Source organism: Vanellus vanellus (genome assembly GCF_965231255.1).
Source record: "Vanellus vanellus genome assembly, chromosome: 11".
Classification (NCBI taxonomy): domain Eukaryota; kingdom Metazoa; phylum Chordata; class Aves; order Charadriiformes; family Charadriidae; genus Vanellus; species Vanellus vanellus.
In genome coordinates this window covers 25,150,677-25,173,856 of record NC_138916.1, presented here as the reverse complement: position 1 = coordinate 25,173,856, position 23,180 = coordinate 25,150,677, and the positions used below count along the sequence as shown (strand labels likewise).

At 59.7% G+C, this 23,180-nt stretch overlaps 3 protein-coding genes across 7 annotated transcripts; all 3 read right to left on the bottom strand.

The window, feature by feature from the left end:
- Nucleotides 1-335: 335 nt before the first annotated feature.
- VPS33B (VPS33B late endosome and lysosome associated) lies at nucleotides 336-7,904 on the bottom strand. Of its 5 annotated transcripts, none has more exons than XM_082488711.1 (23): nucleotides 7,756-7,904; nucleotides 7,441-7,521; nucleotides 7,308-7,369; nucleotides 7,082-7,131; nucleotides 6,672-6,739; nucleotides 6,395-6,440; nucleotides 5,950-6,044; nucleotides 5,424-5,528; nucleotides 4,990-5,086; nucleotides 4,661-4,738; nucleotides 4,291-4,364; nucleotides 3,783-3,869; nucleotides 3,607-3,697; nucleotides 3,310-3,384; nucleotides 2,884-2,948; nucleotides 2,737-2,791; nucleotides 2,603-2,649; nucleotides 2,179-2,311; nucleotides 1,824-1,897; nucleotides 1,174-1,275; nucleotides 948-1,023; nucleotides 758-874; nucleotides 336-498 (listed from the first exon to the last, which is right to left on the bottom strand). In XM_082488711.1, exons 1-23 carry the CDS (start codon nucleotides 7,849-7,851, stop codon nucleotides 419-421), a joined length of 1,854 nt encoding a protein of 617 aa, XP_082344837.1. In that variant the 5' UTR covers nucleotides 7,852-7,904; the 3' UTR covers nucleotides 336-418. The 5 variants fall into 5 exon arrangements, with proteins under 5 accessions (XP_082344837.1, XP_082344838.1, XP_082344839.1 ...); XM_082488712.1 differs by having other exon boundaries at nucleotides 7,308-7,366; XM_082488713.1 differs by lacking the exons at nucleotides 6,395-6,440; nucleotides 6,672-6,739 and having other exon boundaries at nucleotides 7,308-7,366.
- Nucleotides 7,905-7,962: 58 nt separating this feature from the next.
- On the bottom strand, nucleotides 7,963-10,292 carry HDDC3 (HD domain containing 3). Its single transcript, XM_082488535.1, has 6 exons — nucleotides 10,154-10,292; nucleotides 9,974-10,084; nucleotides 9,460-9,883; nucleotides 8,984-9,039; nucleotides 8,642-8,882; nucleotides 7,963-8,183 (listed from the first exon to the last, which is right to left on the bottom strand). Exons 3-6 carry the CDS (start codon nucleotides 9,569-9,571, stop codon nucleotides 8,053-8,055), a joined length of 540 nt encoding a protein of 179 aa, XP_082344661.1. The 5' UTR covers nucleotides 9,572-9,883; nucleotides 9,974-10,084; nucleotides 10,154-10,292; the 3' UTR covers nucleotides 7,963-8,052.
- On the bottom strand, nucleotides 9,622-23,157 carry TTLL13 (tubulin tyrosine ligase like 13; the record flags this gene model as incomplete). Its single annotated transcript, XM_082488600.1, has 18 exons — nucleotides 9,622-9,883; nucleotides 9,974-10,084; nucleotides 10,233-10,395; nucleotides 10,558-10,755; nucleotides 11,432-11,801; nucleotides 13,424-13,621; nucleotides 13,948-14,131; nucleotides 14,600-14,788; nucleotides 15,771-15,955; nucleotides 16,501-16,726; nucleotides 16,868-16,955; nucleotides 18,058-18,208; nucleotides 18,502-18,658; nucleotides 20,356-20,486; nucleotides 21,033-21,151; nucleotides 21,252-21,301; nucleotides 22,358-22,459; nucleotides 23,021-23,157. The coding sequence occupies 18 exons, from the start codon at nucleotides 23,155-23,157 to the stop codon at nucleotides 9,622-9,624; spliced, it is 3,021 nt and encodes a 1,006-aa protein (XP_082344726.1).
- Nucleotides 23,158-23,180: the final 23 nt, after the last annotated feature.

Here is a 23,180-nt window from a genome sequence, read left to right as displayed (position 1 = left end):
CCCCAAGCCGGCCGCTAGCCAATGGCAGCGAGAAGCCTTCGGGGTTTCTAACCAATCACAAGCGAGACCGGCAGCGCCGTGTGGTTACGCGTAACGGCACTACGCCAGGCGCTGGGCGCGCGCTCGGTATTTGACGGCGACCACGTGACCTCGCGCGGGTGGCCCCCTCCAACAACCCTGGGCGGTGCCTGAGCGCCACTGCGCATGTGCGGGGCCGCCGCCGGGGCCAGGGGCGACCTGTCCCGCACGGCCCTGGGCCCCTCCCCCGGCCCGGACCCCCTCCTGCCCCCGCGGGACCCCCGCCCGCCCCCGAGCCGAGCCGGATCCGTCCCGGGAGAGATGTTTATTGGCACGAAGGGGATGGGGGGGTGGGTGGGGGTTGGAGGGCGTCAGAGCCCCCCCCAGCCCCCTCCGGGCCTCAGGCCTTGGCCTCGATCATGGCCTCCATCATCCGGGCGCTGTTGGTGATGGCCGTGGTCAGGAAGATGAACTTGCACCCTGCGGGGAGAGGCCCTGCCAGTGTCCCCCGCCAGCCCCGGCCGCGCCGTGGGGCAGAGACGGTGCTCCTGGCCGAGGGCTGGGCTGTTCCCTGGGGGGGACCAGGATCTCGGCACCCCCTTCCCAGGGGTCAGCCACCACCGACACCGCATGTGGCCACCACTCGGCTTTACACCGTGACCATGGGAATCCCCAGAGCTCCTGCCCACTCACTGCCCCTCGGCGGGCAGCAGTCCATGTCCCCCCCCGCAGCCCTTACCTCTCTCCTTCCCCAAAAACCGAAGAGCAGCGATTTCAGAGAAGGTGCAGCCCCCCAGGAAGACGGCGAGGATGACGCGCTGGGACTCCCAGGCAGGGTTGTCTTCCACGGTGCTGTCTGGATGGGGCAGAACGCTGTCGAACCCACCAGCCCCAGGCCCGCCTGCCCCCCAGCCCAGCTCTGGCCCTACCCGAGATGGAAAACTCATTGCCGTTGAGCAGCCGCACGACTTCCTCCAGCCCCAGCCAGCCCTGGCGCTCCAGTACCTGAGGGACGGGGCAAGGGGGTCAGGCTCAGGCCCTGTTGGGGCACTGCCAGCCCCCGCCCCAGGTGGAGGGACCCCCACCGAACCCCCCGAAAGGGGGCTGGGGCTCGGGGGGACACACTCTGTGCTCCCCAGCGACAGGTGGCCTCACCTGCTTAATGATCTTGCAGCTCAGGGGGACGTAGGCGCCGCTGAACACATAAGCCATGTCCCGAGGCATCTTCAGGTCGTACTCTCCGTCCACCCGGGGGATCTGCGGAGACATGCGATACTCCGGGTACGGGACCAGCGTGCTCCGGGCTTCACCGACCCCCCCCAGAGGTGTGGGCGGATAGGGAGGGACAGACACTCAGAGCAAGCCTCTGCCCCCACCTCCTGCCCTGCCGCCCCATGCCCAAATACACAGCCCGTGCAGGCTGTGCGTCGGAGGGCCAGGGATGGACATGTCACCTCTCCCCTGGACTAAGGCCATGGAGCTGCGTCCCCCAGTGCGCAGGCAGCTGCACGCAGCCAGCACCAGTCCTGGAGCGGGGCTGCAGCGTTCGCAGGGGGTGAGGTGAGCCCCAGCCCCCGCATGGCCGAAGCGCCGGGGCTGACCGGGAAGCCCGTAGTGTCCCCCTGTCCTTGGGAGAAGCCCCTCCACCACCTGGAGCGGCGGCAGCAGCTCTGGCCCCATGCAGCGTGTGTCTCTAGGGGTGCCCAGCCTGGAGAGCCGGGCACGGGCACAGACTGACCAGAGCTCTTCTGGCACCAGCGGGGACACGGGCAGAGCAGCAGGCCAGCAGCCCCATAAGGACATACCAACCCCAGTTTCTTGCTTATGGCTCGAAAATTGCTCCTCCTGGCCAAAGAATTAAACGCATCTGTGATCTTTCCTGGAAAACAAGCCAAGGAGAAACAGCTCAGAGCCTCTGGATTAAGAGGGATGCGCAGAGCTGCTGGCTCTAGAAGAGAAACGCCAGCGGTGCCTGCCAGTCCTGCTGCCCCGTTTGCAGCACCATCTCTGGGGACAGGCTCTGTGCCTGCAGCGCCCACGGTTGCCATGTGCTTCCAGCCAGCTCAGAAGCAACAGCTCCCGGACAGGGCAGGTCTCTGCCCCAGGGCTCCCCACAGCCCGGGCTCCCAGGGGACCCGTGGGGCAGAGGCTGGCTCTCACCTGCAGCACGGTCTGTCACGAGCTTGCTGACTTTGCTCTCCACAGCAGTCAGGGTCTCTCCAGCCGACTGCTCGGTCAGCAGCCCGATGCGCTTGAGGTTGTGGAAGGTCAGTAAGTGCTCGGGCCCATAGCTCTAGGGAAGGGGACAGTCGGATCAGCACAGAAGCCCATCTGTGAGCACAAGAAGGCGGCAGGGTGCCACCTCTGCGGGGAGGCTGCATAGAGCGACCCTGCAGGCAAAGGGCAGGGGCAGGCAGAGCTCAGGGCTTGTGCGGAGCCCATGGAAGCAGTGGCTGTCCTGCAGAGACAGTCCGAGCATCCCTGGGGAGCGCTGCTGCCTGGTGTCTCGTGGGGAGCAGCAGGCAGGGAGGGGAAGCCCTGTCTGATGCGGTGTTTTCTCTGCTGTGAGCCCCCAGCCACTCACCTGCAGGTACTGGGTCTTCAGGGAGCGGTAGTCTTTGGGGATGAGACCTGTGGGGAGCACCAGGGTGAGCTCTGCGTCAAGGCTGGAGGGCCCCCGTGCCGCCCCTCCCTGCCCAGCGCAGCCAGACACCTCACCGTTCTCCGTGATGGACAGGAGGCACATCAGGCGCAGGCTCTCGATGGGGGACACCTGTGTGGGAGCAGGCAGTGAGACACCTGCAGCCCCCACAGCGGGACAGGGTGGTCGGAGCGGCCCGTGCCTCCGGCTCGGCGAGGTCTCACCTGCCGGTCAATGTGCTCCTCTATGAAGCTGGTGCTCTCACGGATGTCGAAGCCCTCCAGCAGAGCTATGGGGGAGGAAGAGACTGCGTCACTTCGCCCACTCCCAGGGCTCTCACCAGCAACCAAACTGGAGTCCGGGCTTGGCCTCACTCCACGAGCCCCAGCGAAGAGGGTAGGCTTGCGATGCTGGGCCTCCCACCCCACCACGCACCAGCCCACTCAGAATGAAACTTGACCCTATTTGGGACCTCAAGACCCACCCCAGTGCAAATGGTCGGTCTGGAAGGACTGTGGTCACGTCGGGGGCACCCAGGTGTGGGGCTGCCCAGGCCTGGGACAAGTGAGGCCGTGGGTCGGAGCAGAGGGTGAGGGAGTGAGGATTAGGATGGGGGTAGCAACAGATGTGGGACAGGGAAAAGCACTCACAGTGTTCAGCCTTGATCATCTCCTGGAAGTCCTGCTTGGTTTTCTTTTTCATGATGGACTCGCAGGCACCAATATCTGCAGAGCAAAGAGAGATGGCCACTTTGGAGGAGTAACAGGCTTGTCCCCCAGCACCACTATGAACAAACAGCCTCTGCTGCCCTGCCCACCGCTGGGATCATCTGCCCCTCCTCGGGACCAGCAGGGGACCAGCAAGGCCCCTTAACCCCTGGGAACCCAGACAGCCGCTGCAGTGGCCAAGGGCCTCTGCCTTCCTGCCATCCCAGCCCCGGTTCCTACGCAGGCTCAGCAGGCGATGCTCTTGCTTTAGTCCTTTCAGTTCCTGGGACACAAAGTTCTTCATCTGCTTGATGTCCATGCCGCGGCGCCGCTGCAGAAGACAGAGCATCCAGGGAGGTGACCCGGCTGTGAAGGGACAGCACCGTGGGCATCCCACACACTGGGGTGACACTCACGTCATACTGTGCCTGCAGGTTACGCGACTTCTGGCTCAGGAAGCCAAACACACTAGAGAAGTGCTCGTTCCGAATCTGGCTGAAGACCTGCAGAGAGCACCACAGCAGTGGGCGCTGGGCCTCACACTCCCTTGTGCCAGCACGGGGCCCGGCCAGCCACAGCCTCCAGCACCGCAGCACCCAGAGCTGACACTTGCCAGCAGCCTGAACAGCAGTGAGACAAGGTGGTATCCCCACCAGGGAGGTCAGTGCCCCAAAATTCCAACTGGCTGTCACAACACACCCCTGCACGCAAGGACTCTGCCAATTACAGGAGCCGACCTGTGCCTACAGATGACGTTTCTCCACTCTCTTTGTCCCGATTCATCCCAACCTGTGCTCCGAGGCCCAGCAGCACCCGGCCACTACATGCTCAGGCTTACAGGAGGAAATGCCCCGCTCAGCATCCTCCCGGTGCCACCTGAGCATTGGGGACCCACTTCCCCCGAAGCATGTGAGCAGGACTCACTTTGTCCTGGGCATTGAGCAGCACCTTAATACTCTTGTCAGAAGAAGTGACGTCTGGCCCAAAATCCACGCTCCCTACAAGAAGGATGAAGAGCTGCTTTGCCCCAGCACTGGCGACAACCTGGCAAATGCCGTCCCTGCTGCACAAGGCCACAGAGACTGGCGACGCCTGCCCAGCCACTTGGTCAGACCAAGGGCTGTCCTCATGGACAGCCTCCAGCAGCACCCCACACTGGGACTGTCCCCGTGGGGAACCGCTTTGGCTCAGCACACAGGCCCTAGGTCTGCTGATGCCAGGCACAAACCCCAGAGATTCTCCCTACATGGGTGCGGAGCCCCGCGCTGCCCCATCACTTTCCCTAGTGACCTACCACACTTGATGCGGAAGGTGTCATCCACCAGCCCCTCGTACACCACCTGGGAGCACAGTACTGTCACGTAGTCTGTGTCTGCAACAAGAGCCGATGCCCAGACTGCCCTCCCGCTCCTTGCGCCTCCCCTGCCCACCCATGCTGCCCGCCATGGCCCTGATGGGCCTTGACCCCCGCAGCCAGCCGCCCCACACCTCCTGCTGCTCCCTGCAGCCAGCACAGGCTCTCCCTGCCCCACTCACCAGGAGACCCTTCTCTGGGCAAGCTGCCAGCCCAGACTGCTCCTCCTTGGCCAGCCCTCGCCCGCTGCCCCCTTTGCTCCAGCCTACCTCTGTCCATGAGGAAGATGTTGCCAATCTCCGGCTTCCTGCCCTGGCTGTCCCCCTCGCTCTCTTCCTCCAGGTCCCGCCACAGCTCGTAGCTCATCTGTGATGGGCAGAGCATGACAGGGTCTGGGGGAGCAGCCCCAGACTCCCACCAAAGCCCACAGCCTGCCTCAGCCCCTCACGTGCTGCTGTGGTGTGCCAGCCAGGGTGAGGGACAAAGCCACCCATGGGGACAACCAGCTGCAGTGGGCCTGAGGCTGAGCACAAATGCTTTGCCCTCCAGGGCACGCGGTGCTCCGCAACACCCCAATGAGCAGCAGATGCTGCAACGCGATGCCACATGGCTGATGGTGTTTGATCCCCTGGGAGCTGTACCCCTTTAGGGGACCAGAGAGGCTTCCCTGGGCACTGGCCGAGCCCGGCAGCGTGGGCCGTACCTTGGCACACCTGCCAATCCCATAGGCCTTGCCGAAAGGTCCATACAGGGAGTTCAGTAACTGCAGGGCTCGAGCAATGGAGTTGATCCAGCGGTGATCTCCCTCCTGCAGGGACCACGAGACGTCAGGGAGCGAGTCTGGACAGGCTGGCTACGAAAGGACTGCCACACTGGGGGACTTGGCTAGAGAGGAACTGGGGATGGAGCAGGCCCTGGGCTTGGCAATTCCAGGAGAAACATGCACAGCAATGTGCTGAGATGCCCTGAAGGTGCTCGTGAGAGAAGAGAGGGGCCAGCACAGGGGGGCTGTGTGTGGAGGAGGGGAGGCATCACAGCCTGTCAGAGCAGCTGCCTCTGGCAAAAGCCACCCCAGGACAGCAAAGGCCCACAGCGAGGGCTGAGGGGACTGAGCAGGACATCACACATCAGCTCTCTGAACAAAGCTCTTCTGTCCCAAGCCCAACAGATGATAAAGGGAAGGGCTGCCACCCTGCAGGGCAGTGTCCCTGCAGCATCGTCCCACTGACCAAGAAGTAGTCGCGGAAGAACTCGGGCAGCTCCATACTGATGATGTCTTCGTCCAAAGGGAGCAGGTAGAAGGACCATTCATCACAGGTGACATCTGAGTTTGGGATGGGGAAAGGCGACAGTTACCCAGCCCTCAGCACAAACAGCCCCAAGAATTGCAACAGCCCTACAAACAGGGGTTTAGGGAGCAGAGTGATAGGGCCTTTCCCCAGGGATTAGTGGCAGGACCAACTCTCCTCCCAGAAGACAGAGGAGAGGTGCCGATGCTGTGGTGTGCACATGCCTGCCTGCAGGCAGGAGCCAGGCTCAAGGGAACCTCCGCTTCCTGCCCACAGTCCCAATCCCTGCTACCACAGGGATCCCAGTACTGGGATTCTGCAGCATCAGAGCTACCAGGAGCCAGACCTTGGGGAGGGGAATGGCAGACACCACAGCCTCACTCACCACCAAAGACTCCCTCTTCCTCCAGCACCATCTCGCAAGCATAAAACTGGAAGAGAAGGAGACACCCTCAGGGCCCAGCCAGGCCCCGAGCACGCAGGCAAAGATCTGACGGGGCAGGGGGGAGCTCATTCCCAGGCATGACAATGTTTGATTTTAATTAAACATTTCTGGGATAGAAATGAAGAACTTTTGGTGTCTGTAGAAGGGGTGGAAGGCACGAAGGCCAGGCAGACACAGAGCAATGGGGTAACTGGCAGCAGAGCACAGTCAGACTGACCTTTTGGGGGCTGAAGATAATCTTGTACTTCCTGCTCCTCCCTGACATCTTGTCAGCATTGACAATATCTGCCGACAAAAATTGTGCAGACCCTAAAAAGGCTGCCCAACCCCCTGAAACGGCACAACCCCTATTGTCTGATGAGGGTCCCACCTCTCACAGGACCCAAAATACCTCAGGCTAAAGGAAAGCAAAACCCCGGCTACAGGGCCTGTCTGCCAGGGCTGCGGCCTTGCCAAAAGCCCTTCTCAAGCCCACTCAGTGCCGGTAGCCCAGACCACTGACCCTCAGCCCATGCAGCGTGGGATGTTCCCCAAGAGGCAGCTGCACCCCGAGCCTCAGCAGGGGGCTGAGATGACACCCACCGACAGCGGGTGACAGACAAGTGCCCCTCAGCTGCTCACACTCACCAGCGATGTATCTCATCGTCTTGATCCGTGGCCGGACGAGGAAGCAGAGCCTGTGGTCAGAGGGGGAGTGAGAGATTCCTTGTGCTCAGCGGAGCCAAATCCAGAGCTGACAACTTGAACAGGCACCTGCCCCCCCCCACCTGCCCACCTTCCCTCTGGCCTGGCCTGGCCTGGCCGCAGGGCCGGCTGCAGGCTGGGCGGGCAGCCCCGGTGCTGTGGGACTCACTGGTCGCTGGTGCTGAGGGCCGGACGGCTCTCCACCTTGTAGAGCTTGTCCACCTCGTGCTGCTGCAGGGAGAGGCCAGGGCGTGAGTGGGCAGTGTGGGCAGCAGGCAGCCCCCGCCCCGGCCCCCCGGTACCTTCAGGATGGAGACGTTGGCAATGCGGTCCAGGGGGCTCATCAGGTCGGCCTCGATGAACAGGTCCTTCTTCCCGGGGAGCTGAAGGCAAGTGGGGCATGGGGCCGGTGCCCCACCGGCTGCCCCTCAACTCTGATCCCGACTGAGCTAAGAGCAGGTCCCGGGGCCGGCCGAGCCCCCTCCCCTGCCGGTACCGGGTCCCTCACGGGCCGTGCCCCCCTCCCCCCCGCGGGATCCCTCCGGGGCCCGGGCCTGGCCTCCCCCCCCCCCGCCACCGCCCTCCCGGGCCGACCCCGGCCCGGCCCCGGCCCGGACCTGCTCCAGCAGGTAGATGAGCTGGTCCCGCGCCAGCCGCTTCAGGATACCGAAGTCGGGCGGTTCGGGCACATCGCGGCGGCCGGCGAAGGCCATGGCGGGGGAGCGACCCCGGAACGCCCGAACGCGGCCGCGGCCCCGGCGGAACCCCACTCCGGAACCCCGCGCCGGAAGTGCCGGTGCCATGGCAACACGGGGAGGCGGAACTCTCAGCTCTGCAAACGTTTATTGGCCGCCGCGCCGCGCCATTCCCCACCCCCGCCCGCCGGTGCCGGTGCCGGGCCCCAGCGGTGCCGGTCACAGGTCCAGGCCGCGCTCCTCGAAGAGCCGCTGCAGCGCCGCCTCCAGCGGCGGGCTCGTCCCGCGCAGACCGGCCACCACCTGCGCCGCCCACCGGAAGTACTCCTGCACGCGCTGCGACGACCAACCTGCGGAGGACAGGCCTGCGTCACGTCCGGTCGGAAGCGCACCGGCGGGAGGGGCCCGGGGGAGTCTCCGCCACCCCGAGACCCTCCCGGGCCCGGACACGGGCCGTCTCCGGGCGCCGCGGCCCCGCCGGTGGCCCCCGCCGGCTGGACGCCGCTCCCCGAGCCCCGCCGGAGGCCCGGTCCCCGTTCCTCCGGCACAAGCGCGCCCCCCCCCCCCCCGACACGGTGCTTTCCCCCACCCTTTCCCTTCCCAGCCGCCGCCTGCAGCCGGGCCGGGCTCGGAGCGACTTCGGTCGGGACCGAGGGCTCGTCCGTCCCTCGGCGCCGCGGAGGCAGCGGGGAGCAGCAGAGCGGTCGCGGGCAACCCCCGCCGTGGCGGGGGGGGGGGGGGGGGGGGCGGAGCGGCTTGTCAGCCCCCCCAGGAGCGCACAGGGCTCCGGTCCCGGCGCGGGTGGTACCTGCCGGGGTGCAGCGGTTGAGGTCCCGCAGGTTGTACAGCTTGTCGGCCAGCTTGACCAGCTTGGCCCGGGGGCTGCTGCCGGGGGCGCGCTCCACCTGCAGCCGCTTTCGCTCCATCTTGGGCAGCTCCTTGTCATCCGTCACCTCCTCCACCACGCGCCTCACCGCCTCCCCGAACCGCTCCTCGATCTCCGAGAAGGTGGTGTCCGTGTCCTCCACCGTGTCGTGCAGGAGGGCGGCCTGGGACCAGCAGGGGACAGTCGGGGGGGGGGGGGGGGGTTGTCCCGGGCCGCTGCCGCGGCGGGGAACGAGGGGGGTGGGGGGGTCAGACCGGTCGTTACCTGCAGCACCACAATGTCCGTCACGCCCGCCTCGTGGGCCAAAATCCTGGCTACGCCTGCGACGCAGAGCAGAGAGGTGGGAAGGGGGCTCGCGGGGGGGGCAGGAAGCTCCGGGCCAGGGCAGCTGCTCCCGTGGGAACAGTCCCGGGCAGCGCAACAGCGTGAAGAGAGCCCCTGCGGCCGAACGCGGCAGTGGGGCAGGGGAGGGAGGGACCCGGGGGGGTAGCTGTCTCCCGGGAGTGGGCTGCGCCCGGGGGAGGGGGGTCGCACCCCCGTTGGGCGACAGGGATGTGGCACAGGAGAGGGGGCCTGGCTCTCTCCAGGGGCCGGGGTGGGGGTCTCCCGGGGGCGGGCGGCGCTCCGGGGCAGGTGGAGGGTCGCCGGGATCCCCCGGTGGCACACAGTGCCCCGGGAGCGGGACGCGGGTGCGGGGGCTCTCCCAGGCCGGTCGCGCGGGTGCCGGCGGGTCTCCGCACCGATGGGGTGGTTGATGAAGGGGGTGCCCTCGGGGTCCTTCCGCCGCTGCCCCTTGTGCTTCCTGGCCGCGAAGTCCGCCGCCTCCAGCAGCGCCGCCGCCTCGGAGCCCATGGCCGGCGCGGCGGAAGCAGCGCGGGGGGAGGCGGGTCTCGTCCAGCCGTTTATTGCTCTCCGGGCCCCGGCCCGCCCTGGCCCCGCGGTAGCCGGTACAGCAGCGTGCCGTCGGGGGCGCGCACCTCCCGGCCGGCAGCCGATGCCGGTCCCGGTGCGGCGCTCAACGCTCTCTCGTCCTGCCGCAAGCGGCGGCGTGGCGGGGGGCAGCCCCCGCTCCGCAGCACCCGCCGCACCACGTCGGGGCTGACTCCGAAGCCCTGGGCCAGGCGCTCCAGCGGCCACTCCTCGGGCAGCTCCCGCCGCAAGAACCTGCGGGCACGGTTACGGTCACCGGGGCACGGCCCTTCCCGCCCCGGCCCGCCCCCGCTCGCCCCGGCCCGCCCCGGCCCCGCCGCTCACCGCATCTGCTCCATCGCCTGCCAGGTCAGGGTGCGCTCGGGGGCGCCGCGCCCCCCGCCCAGCTCCCGCCGCAGCCGCTGCAGCCGCACCGCCGCCCGCCGCCGCCGGGCCCTGTGGGGGAGAGACGTGAGTGGCCCGGGCCCGGTCCGGGGCCCGGTCCCCGGCCCGTCCGCCCCGCACCTCTCGGCCTCCTCCAGCGCCGAGTCCGGCGGCTCCGAGTCCTCGGTCCACGACGCCGCCGCCGCCCGCCGTGGGGTGCCGGCGAGAAGCGCGGCCGCCCGCAGCCCGCGCCGCAGCAGCGCCGCCATTGCCGGGAACCGGGAACCGGGGGCGGGGCGGCCCGGCGGGGCCTCGGCGCCGGGGAATGAGGGCCTCGGAGGGAGCAGCCTGCCGGGGGGGGGGGGGCGCAGGCGGGGATAGAGCTGCTCGCGGCCGAGAGTCCGGGGGTGCCCGGCAGTGGGGCCCGGACACCGGTCAGGGGGCACAGACCACCGGCCCCAGGGCGACCCTCCCCGTGCAGCAGCCGTGGTTCTTCGGCGAGCACCCACGGAGACATAGGGCGGGTGTCCCCTCTGCTGCATTACCTGTGCTTTTCAGGCTGCAGGGGTGCGAGGCGCTGGTGCGGTGCGAGGCACATGCGTGCTGCACGTGGTCGTCAGAGGCGATGGGGAGCGCCTGGACTGCGGCAGGGCTGAAGATGCCATCACCTGTGGCCTTGCCCACACTGGCTGGGGACGCCGGGTGACCGCTGCCTGGGCAGCAGGACGGCCTGCTAGCTTCACCTGGAAGAGCACAGGCAGACACCGGCAGCTCTGTGGGTCAGCAGCCTGCCACTGCGCTGCCCTCCATGATGGTGCTCAGCCCTGTGACACCCCAGCAGACCCCCTCTGCCCCTGCCCCTCAGGCTGCGACCGGCTGGAGCTGATGGTGGGGGAGCTGGGGAGGGCGGGCAGGGCTGGGTGAAGGTGCGGGTGGTGGGACCTGGGAGCAGTGTGGCGGCAGCAAGGCCTGAGAAGGGGCTGGGGGCCATGCTGCATTGCCGAGTGTCTCCTCTGTACTTCCCACAGCTAATGCACCCCTTTGGCTGTCCCATCTGCTGCACTTCTGACCCTACTCTCAAGGACTTTGGGGCTTCTCACGGTCCCCCATCCCAGCACATCAACCCTTGGTCCTGGGAAACCACCCACTTTCTTCCTTGCCCCTGCAAATGGGATGCTACTGGCCTCAGGCAGAGACTTCCAGTAGTCACCAGTTCCTAGAGAAAAGTGCAGCATCCCCTCTGCAGGGTCTGAGCCTCCCCCAAGGACTCGGAGCTCCATCCAGCCCACTCACTCCTCCCATTCCAGCACGCCCAGGAACATCCACAGCTCCCAAGTGTCTGCCCACAGCTCTGGTTCACTGACTTGAGCCTCCACAATGTGGATGCTCAGAGCCAAAGGAAGGTAAATGTGTACTCACAGCCTTCAGCCTTGTTTCCGGTGCCAGGGAGCCGCTGGCCTCTCACCTGCAGCCCCTCGGGTTTGGTGGAGGGCTGGGGAACCGCTGCCACCCCCGCTGCCTGGCTGCGCAGCCAGCACGTGTCCTGCGCCCAGAGGCTCTGCTGCACCTTGTGCTGCTTATGGTAAAGGATGCTCTGGCCTCGAACCAAGAGGGTGCCCGCGGTGGCAGGGTCTGAGCCCGGGCTGGCTGGCAGCTCGGCATTGGCTCTGGGCTTGTGTACGAACGGCTGTCCCGAAGGCCGGACTGGACCTCCCAGGAGAGAGAGAGGGATGAGTGTCACTAAGCGGTGGGTGTCCTGGCCTCTGAGCACATCCCAGAGAAACTGCGGCTGGAAGGAAAGAAAGCGGCTGCGGCTTAGCTCCGGAGGCCTTGGCAAGAGACGGTGAGGAAAAGTCTTCCCTAGTCCTCTACAGGCGCTCACTAATGCATCACCCTGCGCTTTCTCCCTGGGCACACCATACCATCCTGGATTCAGATCACCTAAGGGGTCACAGCAGCTGCCTGCCTGACCTGCACGCAGCAGTGCTGACGCTCCTGTCATCTGCCTATAACACCGGGCTGAGCTGGAGCAGGATTTGTGGAAAAAAATGCCAGAGTGGGCTGGGAAGACTCAGCAATGAAGGATCTGACCCACCCCCAGATAGTTCTTTGCTGCTGAAAAAATTATCCAGATTTTAGGCAGAATTTGGGTTTCGGGTTCCATTCTGCTATGTCTAGGAAAGGAAAAGGCAGCTACCATCATTTCCTACAGACCAAATCCCTTCTAAGACTTCTTTTGTTAAATTAAATGGACTGTTTCCAGTTTCTTGTGAGGAACTCCTAGGTCCTGAATAATTCCTGCAACTCTGGTTCCCTGGTGCCTTGAGTTTGTCAGCATCCTATGAGGTGTGTCACCCTTCCAGCCAGGAGTAGGAGACCTTTCTGGAAACAGATGGTGCCGCTGGAAGAGGCAATGGACCTTGCAAAGTTTTTCATTAATTTCAGGTCCAGAACTATTCCTTCCCCAACACAGCAGGTGGCAGCCACTGTCAGTGCTCCAGAACAGCCCTTGTAGCCTAATGGAGCCTACAGGCTCCAGGACGCACCTTCCAACAGGAAGCCTGAGGGTTTTAGACCGGTAGCCCGGTTTGGGAATTGGCATGGCAGCCAAGACTCAATTTGAGACAACCACGCAGATCTCCTTTAAGTCTAGGTCCAAACCCCGGTTCCCCTGGTGCAGTCCTCTGCCAAGCCCAGCTTTCTTCAGCTGTGCACCCCGAGACAGTCCGGGATGCGGCAGCAGCACCGCTGAGGTTTTACACCATAGCGTGCTCGTGCAGAGCAAGGATGACTCTGGAGGGGGAGCCGCAGTCAGAGGACTGAGCCCTGCAGGGTTTTAGGCACATGCACTGACTCATCACCTTCCCTGGGCAGGGAATGGTATAATGTAGAAGGCAAGATGTCTACAGAGAGGCATTGTTTGCAGTGCAGAATTTGCCTAAAGACTTTTTTTTTCTTTTTAGACATCCCTTTGCTTCCCTTCAGTCCCTCTTTCCTGTGTGTGCTCCTTTACCGTGCTCCTGGCCTACCCAGGAATTAATTTCATCCAGCTAGGAGAATCCTACTGCTGCCCTGAAGCAGCAGCTCACGCTAAGCTGTGTGCTGGGCACAGCAGTGTCTGAAAGGCAATATCCTGGTCTGCTCTTTGGAATACTGGGGAGAGGGCTCTTCTGGGGAAGGGTGCTCAGGGGCTCTATGCAGCTGATTGGCACACCCCCAGCATGCCCATTTGGAAAGGGGCAAAGTCAGTAACTGTATGAAAACCCACAGACCCAGATGCTACATTGGATCTCATTTAACTGAGCCACACCAGAGCTGCTCAACGCCCGTGATTCATTCCTCATGATCCTCCTGCAAATGGCTGTCTCCTCTGTCGGCCTTGCAGGTTGGATCTGAGCAATCTTCAGTTACCTGGCTCTTGGAGATAACAGTGCAGAATCGCTGGGTGTCAGCTGGTCTATCAGTTGTGGGGAGCAGCTGGGAGAGCTGATCTATGATGCCCAGGCCTCGGATAAGGTTCTCACGCTGCAGAAGAGCATTTACTCTTTTCTTCTCCTCATTTTCCACAATATCCTGGGGTTGCATAGAGTCGTACTGCACGTGCTGTATCTTAGGAAAAACAGACCTGAGTTACAGCAAAGTCCTAGTAACGCACAAGAGAGACCAAGTTGCAGACCACTCCATGCCCTAAAGAGAATTACAGGCTTCAGGGTGCAGTGGGACAAAGATCCCAGTGGGAACCACAACAGGGAAGGGATAACACTGGTGCTTGCGAGTACCTCCCAGCACAAGCTGTCAGCTCTCTGGGCTTCATGAAGGGAACTCCAGCTTCACAGTTGTGCTTCTTGGGAGACACCCACAGCCCAGCACTGTTCCCAGAGCCACATTACTGCCTTTGAGAGCCCCATGGGCAACCACCGACAAGAGCAAGGTACCTTTCTATCCCACATCCTGGTGCTTCTATAGGTGAGGCGGGTTGTGGCAGCTGTGGTTTTATTATGGATCTGGGATTTGTCCCCAGCTGACTCTCCATGCAGGTCCTCTTTCCTCTCTGTTTTCTTCTTCTTGGTAACAGCTTCCAACTTTTCTTTTTTCAGACGAATTTCCTCCAGTTGCTGCCTGACGTGGAACAACAGTCTTGGTCACTGGTTCAGTAAGAGCCATAGTAGCAAAAGGTTATTATGAAGCCTTCAATTTGAGGACATTTTACTGTAGTCAGACGTTCTGTAGTGAATACACCATAACAGAAGCATGCCAAGAAATGGGCCAGGAGTACTCTTAAGAGAGACTCTCACTGCTGTTAGAAATGCCCTTGAATTAGGCTGTGCCACCCAAAAGGGTGGAGAACACTTGCAACATGGTGCCACCAGAGTCCAAAAGTCAATGCAATATTGTATTTGCCTCTCAAGGGTACATGCGAAAGGAAGTTGCTTTGCTATGGTGACATAGCACACGCAACTTCCCTTCCAGCTCTCACCGGCTTGCTTACATCTATTAAATAGTGGAGTCATCCCCAAGAAGGGATGAGAAGCAAGAGGTCTCTACACCACCCCTGTGAGGAGTGTGTTTTCTGCAGGAGCAGTGTACCTCGCACACTCCTCTCGTGCTTTGGATGACACCGTTTCCTGGAAGAGGGAGCTGCTCTGCTTGAAAAATGGCTCATACTTCTCTGTTCCACGTGCCGGATAAATGCGCCGGTATCCGCCCAGGTGCGAGTCCTCATACTTCTCTGCCTGAGACAGCCAGGCAGCCTGGTTGCTCTCTAACTCCTCGCGTCTGCAACCAGGAGAAATCACAGGGAGGGAGCTGCAATAGGCTCCAGGTGCCGTCCTGGCTGAGGGACAAGGGCCTAGCTAGCACTTTCCCTCCGTCTTTCCCCGTTTGGGAGCCTGTTTCACATGGGTGCGCTGCAGGGAACCAAAGCAACCTGCACTTCTTCATCCTCTACCTGTAGAGTGCTGGTGAAGCATTTTCAGGTCTCTTCCTTACCACCCAGGCTCACACCCTGTCCCTCAGCCTTTGCACCCAACTAACCCAGTTCCAATAGAAGTTCAGTTTAAAAGTCCCTATTCCAGGAATATTTACCACCCTGCATGCTGCTGGGAGCCTTCCTTGCTAGCGGGGAGCTCGGAGGAGCCAAGGCTGCAGGGGCATGCAGAGCACAGGGCTAACACGCTCAGTGTCTCCAGTCCCGAGTTATTTCAGGTCTCCTAATTGAAATGGGAGCTGGAGGGAGTTTCTGCCTCGCCCTTCATGGCAAGAAAAGCCTGGGCAGCAGGCTCATCATGGCCTGAAGAGGCCACGTGGATTAATTAGTCATGAAAGGACATGCAGACAGAGAAGGGGGAAAACCCCTCAACCCTGGGAACGGAACCCTGCTCTGGAGAAGGGCCCTGTGCCCCCGGGTGCTCTTGGTCCCTGAAGCAGTGCTGCAGTCCATCGAGCGTCATTGTGAGCCCAGGGATGCCAGAACAGCCCATTGGCACTGAAGGACGTGACAAGAAGGCACAGCTTGATGGGGATGACTCTGTACAGGGCCCAGAGCACCAGGCATCTCAGATCTCCTAGTGCCCAGCGACGAGCCCTGGCTCTTCCTTGCAGGATACAGATGACTCAGGCGATCTCTTCTCAGAGGCTATATAGTGCCACAGCCTCTGGGAGCTTTAATTTGGAGACAGACAGCCTTGGTTTTACCCTGCTCCACTGTGCCCCATCTTTTCTCACTAAGGACCTGTAGCACTATGGGAAAGAGCAATACCTGGATGCACGGAAAGCCTGATGGCCCTGGAGGAGCCGTTCCTTTGCCCACTGTTTGTCTTCCTCCAGCACCTTCCTTTTGTTACAGGCATGCACATTTATCAGGTTGATGGTATCACAAAGAAGAGCATCCTTCACCTCACAGTCTAGGCGAGAGTCCGTGGTGAAGCTGGGAGAGTGGTTCACCTGCCAAAACAAGCAGCTAATCTAACCCAGCACCTCCCAGCTCCCAGAAAGCACCGCCAGCAGCCAGCTCGCTGGCCCCAGTTTGCCCCACCACATGCCTTCCATGGGTATTCTTCCCTGTAACAGTGACAGAAAGCAGGCAGCTGCACACAGCGGCTGGTTCTGTCCTGCAGCCTAATGCCCATCTGCACTGCAGGTCACTCAGATCCTGCACCCCACAGGACTACAGGCGTGCGGCAGCTATCAGAAATTCAGGATGCTGTTATAGGTCAAGGAGACCTAAGGTTCAGGGAACTCCGGGCTGTTAGAGAGGGGTATACAGGGAACGGGCTCTTAGATCCCATGAGCTGAGGCTGCCTAGCCTACAGCAGGTTGTTTGGCTACTTGTCTTCATAGCCTGTTTAATTTTGCCAAAGAGGTGGCTCTTTTTAATCAAACAAGTTCTGTTCATCCCACCGCCCCTTGTTCTGGAGCCTCCCCCAGACAAGCCAGCTCTCGGCTATCTGCTGCTTCCAGAGTTGCTTCAACACAGTCTCCTTCCTCACCTCCAGCAGCCACGGCTTCAACTTTCTGTCTAGCAATATATCAAAACCCAGTATCTCGAAGCAGGCACAGCCAGTGGTGTGGTTTGGAAAGCAGCTTTGGTAATTGTGCTTCACAACAGGGTGAGCTGAAATAAGAGTCTTTATAATAATATCTTCAATATCTTCCCAGAGTTTTGTTGTGTTGTAGCTGTTATCCATCATCCAGGCATTCAGGGTGGACAGTTTCCTGTGTGGAGGACAGGAGATGATATGAGCTGACCTGTGATGCCACATTTGCCCCAAGAAAGATTTAAGTAAACCCATGTCCCAAATGCAGCTTTCCTGCAGGATGTGCACAGGGCATTGCGGTACCTCGACAGGACAATACCTCTTACTGCCCATCGTGTCATCCTGGACGAAGTTTTCATTACGTTTGTTGATAGCATAGTTAGTCAAATGCATGCAGATATCACCCTGAGAGAGGAACCACAAGAGACTTTCATTTACTCTTAACCACAAACAGAAACAGCCCTATTAGTGCTAATCTACCCACCAACTTCGCCCACTTCTGCCTCTTCTCTGTGGCAGTGACTTGCAGCAAGCAGTTAATCATGCCGGTGATTCCCTCTCTAGCCAGAAGTTAGAGCTAACAGAGCTCTACCCTCTCCGCACTTCTGTCCTTATCTCTGGGGGAGAGCACAGGAGTCAGCTCCACAAATGCCATTCCAGCTGTGGCCTCACCAATAAACAAGGGACTACTCAGGACAGAAGCTGCAGCAAATTTCTGCAGATCCTTCCTCTTCCTTTATTCACCCAAAGCAGAAGACCTCTCTCCAAGACATGCATGTATCTGAGTGAGGGAGGACGTACACATATGGAGCTCTGTGACAAGCGGGCAGATAGCCGAAGCCCGGGGCATCTCAGGGCAGCCCGTGATCATAGCACAGCAATCCAATGCTACAGTCCATCTTCTGTTGGGATTTTACAGGTTACAGACCCCTGCCTGGAGATGGGCATGGCGGTACTCTGCACCTTGCTTTCCCAGTTCCCCTCCCTGCCTCTCCTAGGCTGTTCCAGTACCACCAGACAATCCCCAGGTCCCTCTTTTCCATCTGAAGCATGGGCAGACAAAGAATGGTGCAGACTTGAGAACGCTCATAAAGGCAAGAAGCTGTAGGAGTGCTGCCCAGAAATGCTGTGGGGTCTCTGTCCTTGGTTTTCAGTCACCTGACTGGGTGAGGCCCCAAGAAACCAGATCTGAATTTATTGTTGACCCAGTTTTGAGCAGAAGCTTGGACTCGAGACCTTCCAAGGTTCTTTCCAAGCAACACAACTCCATGATTCTGTGATAATACCAGTAAATAGCCCAAATGTGGGGCCTGGGAGTAGATCTACTGCAGGCACTCCTGAAATACCTCCTATGAAGAGGAGGTACAGAAGGAGGGGAGAACAGGAAACAAGAAAGCTGGGTCCTGTGAAACTCACCAGCCCCTGCCTTTTCAGGGTCTGGAATGCTGCTAGGACAAACTGGGGACTAAAACCTAGAGGTACTACACGAGCATTTTTGGAAACTTCCCTTTTTTACCAGGTTTCTGCTGCTGGGATCGATGTACCTCATGGTGGCAAACCGGGCCAGACCCTCCTTGTAGACAAAAATCCTCAGCGGGTCACAAGATGTGACCAGCACATAGATACGCATGTCAAATTTAAAGCCATCAATCAGGAAAGGCTGTGAGAAAAAAAAAAAAAAAGGAGCAAGCATGAGATAAAGACACATTACTGGGCATGCTGCCGACTCCTGGAGGTTGGCTGCTCTATCTGCACTGCTTGTGCCACTCCTCAGCAGCTCAGCAGCGAGGAGAAAGGCAAGCTTTTGCCATGCCTCTGCTGCACTGCAGCCACCCCCGGTGCCCCTGGCAGGTCCAGGAAGACGCAGGGCAAAGGACACAAGGAGGATGTGGGAGGCTGGAAGAGCTAGGAGGTTGCAATCCTCCATCTGTGTTTCAAGACTGTCCCCATTACCTTAGCAATATACTGCTGACAGATCATATGCTCTCCATGTTTGATCTCCTCTGGATTGCGTGTTATGAAGATACCTCTCCCTTGGCAGCCACTGTCTGGCTTGCAGATGAATGTTCTGCGTTTCTTCGTGTGCCTGTAGGCCTGGAAATCTCCATAGCTGTGCAAGGAAGGGGTGACTGTTAAAAGCTGCAAAAAACCAGCCCCTGAATTCTCTTGTAACAGTTAGGTACTCCAGCTATGGTGCTGCAGGCCAGTACAGAACAAACTTCTGCAGCAGAGGAACAGTACAGCTATTCCTGAACTACATCAGATACAAACTGGTCCTTGCAAGACCTGAATGCTCTCCTGGTTCCGCCAGATACACACATCTCCACCTCTACCAGGAGGTTCGTAGGAAGCACTCACCACTGTGCATACAGGAGCCAGTAAGATTTTGGCTCTGCTGCCATAGAGAGAGCAGGAGAAAATAAACAAGCCCTGGCTACAAAGGAGGAGGAAGTCACAAGTCTTTACATCTCCTTTTATGCCGGCTCATCAGCAAGCAGGCAGGAGGCCACAAGCACAGCATTCTACGCAGGGCGCAGAGGCTCGCAAGCTGAGCTCCCGTATCACATTACGTGGCTGATCTGCAAGAGCAACTCCAGCAGGAGTATGGTGCTTTGAAGAGTCAAGCCCATATGCCAATTATTTATTTTGCTGCAGATGGAGAAGCATCATCTCTCTAGTGGGCACCACATTTAGGGAAACAGAGAGGCAAGCAGGACAAATTCCAGAAAACAGTGCCAAGAGCAATCAGAAGCCAGGAAATGCAGCCTGGAAAGAAAGATGAGAGAACTAGGTCTGTCTTCTCCCGAAATGGGAAGACTGAGCAGGCACACAGTGATAGCCTTCCTGGACATGACACACTATTAGCAAAACACAGCAAACTGCTGTTCTCTAAGGCCAGTGCAAACAAGAGCAGTACTAAAGCGCTGATATTTCAGCAAAGATGCTTTAGGTCGTGTAGTAAGAAAATCATTCTAATTGTGAGTTCAGCTCCAGAATAGGTGACGGGAGCCCTACTTTGAGGTTTTCAGGAAACAGTAAGGATAAAATCTGTCTAAGAATGGGTATTTTGTCTCCTTACAACCACTGAAACTTTAAGTGCTCTCTGGTGTCTTTCAGCCACATTTCTATCATTGCTTGACTGTATGTGATCAGAGAAGCCAGGCCTTCTGCCCCAAAGCTTGAGTAATTTGGTGATGGTTTACATCTAACTGTACACATATGAGCACAGTGACCTGTGGTCTCCCACTACCCTCCGCCATCAGCGTGCTCTGCTGCAGCAGACAGCAGAGGTGCAGGGGGCTGTGAAGGCAGCTGTCGCAGCTGGTGGGGTGGAACTGCCTTGTACCCCAGTCCCGTGCTCTTCCCCTTTCCCCCACCGACCCAGTTGGTGGGGGGAAGGATCCTGCCACGCCGCCCTGCAGTTGTCTCTACCATTCACCCTGAGCTGCAGAGAAACCTTCCACCGAAACACGGATCTATGCTTCCCACTTGCCCACTGCCGTTTGGCTTTCTGGGTGGGTCCCTCTCCCCCGATTTAGCCCTGCGGCACACAGTCTGCCCAGCAGCAAGGCACACATCGCAAAGGACACTGTTCCATGGGCTAGTTCAGTCTAATAGGAATTAAATATGTGTGAAACTAGAAACGCGTCTCAACCCCCCAGTCGGTACCAGGGAAGGTTACGAAGGCCCAGACCAAGATGTGAGATCTCACAGAGCCCCCCCCCACCCCCCGGCTGTCAAGCATAGTGGTTCCCACTTTCTGATTTCATACCCCTGTTCTCAGCTGCATTAATGCGTATCACTCACTCAGCTGGCAGGCACCAAGTGCGGGGAAATATATTGTACTCCTTGGGGAAGAGCCTGAGCATGCGGTTAAGGTTGCGAGCCAATAAGTCCTTACGGCAGATCTCTATCATGCCTGGAAAATGGTTGATTTTCTGAAAGAGGTGCAGACAAAAAACAGAATCAGCAAAGGAACAGCAGGGATCCTCCTTGAGACCAGAGGAAAGCCCACGTGTTGAGAAACCAGCACGCAGAACAGGGAGCTGGGCCTGCGGTTGCCTTGAACAGCTGCTGAGGGACAAGGTTACGCTACAACTGCTTTATCTGAACTTCACCAGTGTGATTTATCTGCTCGTTCCATCTCAGCCCTGAGGCTCTCCCTCCCTGGAATATCACAGCTTCAGGAAGGGAGCCGTTTGTCATCAAGAACCATTTATTTCATGCTACATTAAAGGGGTTGGCAGCTCTCCAATTCACACTACTAACTGCCAAAGTGTTGCTGATGGCACCGTACCAGCGACAGAACAGAAGTAAGGGCTTGTGAACCCGTGCCCTCTGGAATCAATGCAGAGAAGGGGGCACGGGTACTAGTTTGGACACTTCTGTTTCATTCTGCAGCACATTGTTCCACTAACATCCCTCGTCTCACCCTCCTTCCTGAGCTCCTCCTGCTGGGCAGCCTTTGCATAGGGGGTATTTACCTGAAACCGCTTCATTTTCATGACACGCTCCAGAGAGACTGAGTAGTCCGTCCAATACACTGTCCACTCCTCATTTTCTTCCGCTTCTTTCAGCCCACAGTACCGTGCTGCCCGCCGCACTGTACCAAAGCAAGCACATGACAGGGGGCCAGGCAGAGGACACAAGTACCAGGGACCGTCAAATCCCCAAAGTAACCTGGGATGGAGCGTGAAACAAACCTCTCCAGGCTGCAATTCCACTCTCAGAGATGCAAGGTATCAGCAGGACCCTTCAAGGTGTTGGCGGGACACTTCAAGGAGTCAGAAACACAAGCTTTACCCAGCTAAACTCACCCCAGCCTCTGGCTTCAGGTATACTGGGAGCTATCAGCCTGCAAAGTCCCTGTGCCTTGGGGTCCCAGAGCACCTCCTAAACTACAGCAGGCTTGAATCTGCTGTGGGTCTGACACCACGCAGGCAGATACAAGTCTTCTGAAGGTATTAGTTTCATCTTCAAAATCAAAAACTCTTTGGCAGCAGAACACACAAGCTCTGGAGCAGAAGGTCGCTGCTGGGATGGTTTGTGTTGGTGCCAGTTCTGAATTTGGCCTCTCACGGGGCTGGCGAGGTGATGAAGGTCAATGCATGCTAGGAACCGTTGTGAAGCAGTTCTGGTTCCTGTGGCACCCATGCTGCCACACCGCCTCCTGCTGTGGTTCACCAAACTGCCCAAGCACGGCCCCAGGCAAAACGTGCAGCGCCTGTCCCTCTGTATAAAAACTGTGCTCCTTGCACAGCCGACCGGGCTGTGACCTTCAACAATGCACGTGGTTGCACTGCTAGAATAGTTGTTAGCAAATTGGCTAATAACATCCATCAAAAGCTAGGAGTCTGTTCTTTTAAGATACAGCTTGTGGCAGCAAAGAAGAGCAAGACAGGAGCGGGGACCAGGTCCCTGGAGCACATCACTGGAGACGGATGGCAAAGGGAGAGGTTCCAAGTATCGATCCATCACCCACTTTACACTAAAGAGTTGAGAGCTCTCACACCATTTCCCCACGCACAGGTACTGCTCTTGCATTGTAAGTGCCCCTAACTAGACCCTTCTCACCAATTGTAGCAGATGCGGGGGGGGGGGGGGGGGGGGGGGGGGGGGGGGGGGAGGGGCTTGCACTGCTGTTGCACATTTTGTGTCTCTAAACCAGAGGGCACCTCACTCCAAAGGGTGAAAAATGCCATACTTTTCACAGGGGCTCAAGTCACTTGCAACCAATAAATAACAAAAAACAAAAGTAACTGTGCAGTGACAATTTGGTACCAGCGCTCCTCCCTGGCTGAGCGGACACCCAAAGAGCTTGCCGTCGGTGGGCTGATCCGAAGGGACACCCTGCAGCGTCTCAGACTTACCGCTCTCGTACTTGCAGCTGGTCAGATTGATGGAGGGCACACTGGAATTGAAAGAGATGACAGAACAGCCGCTCAGCGAGGAACCAGGGCCCCATCCTGGGCACTGGTGGGAGGGAGGGAGACAACTATGCTCCTGCGCACACCCCTAAGCTCCACAGAGCTAACGGGCAGATCTGACTTGGAGCCAACATGGGGTCAGCACGCCGTGAGGCAACATGGCAGTGGGGTGCTGAACCTGGGTCCATCCTTGGGTGCATCATGCTTGGAATTATTGGGACAATTTAAGGGAAAGAGTGTTTATTTTCTGATTCAGAGGCCCTGGAAAGCCTCTCTGGGGCTGAAGCTGGGAGGGCCCTGGCTGGGCATTGCCCTGGTGAGGAGCAGGGCTGGGCCCTCACCCCGCAGCCCCGGGAAGGGACACAGGGCAGGCGGGGTGTATGGCAGGGCAGGTGAAGCCCGGCCCGTGGGCTAACGATGGACAGACACGCAGGCGGACGGACAGACTCCCCCAGGGCCCGGCGGAACACGGGCACAACGGCCCGGGATGGGGGCGGGGGAGCTGCGGCCTACTGGGCTGCCTCCCGCCCGCCTGCCGCACTCGCCTGCGCTTCCTCCGCCTCCTCCGCGGCTCGGGGCCGGGGGGGCCGCCGGGGGCAGCGGAGCGGCTCTGGGGGACCGCCTCCCCGCCCGGGGGGGGGCCCGGCGTCGGCCGCCCCCCGCCACCGCCGCCCACCTCCATCGCGCCGGCTCCGGGGAGGAAGG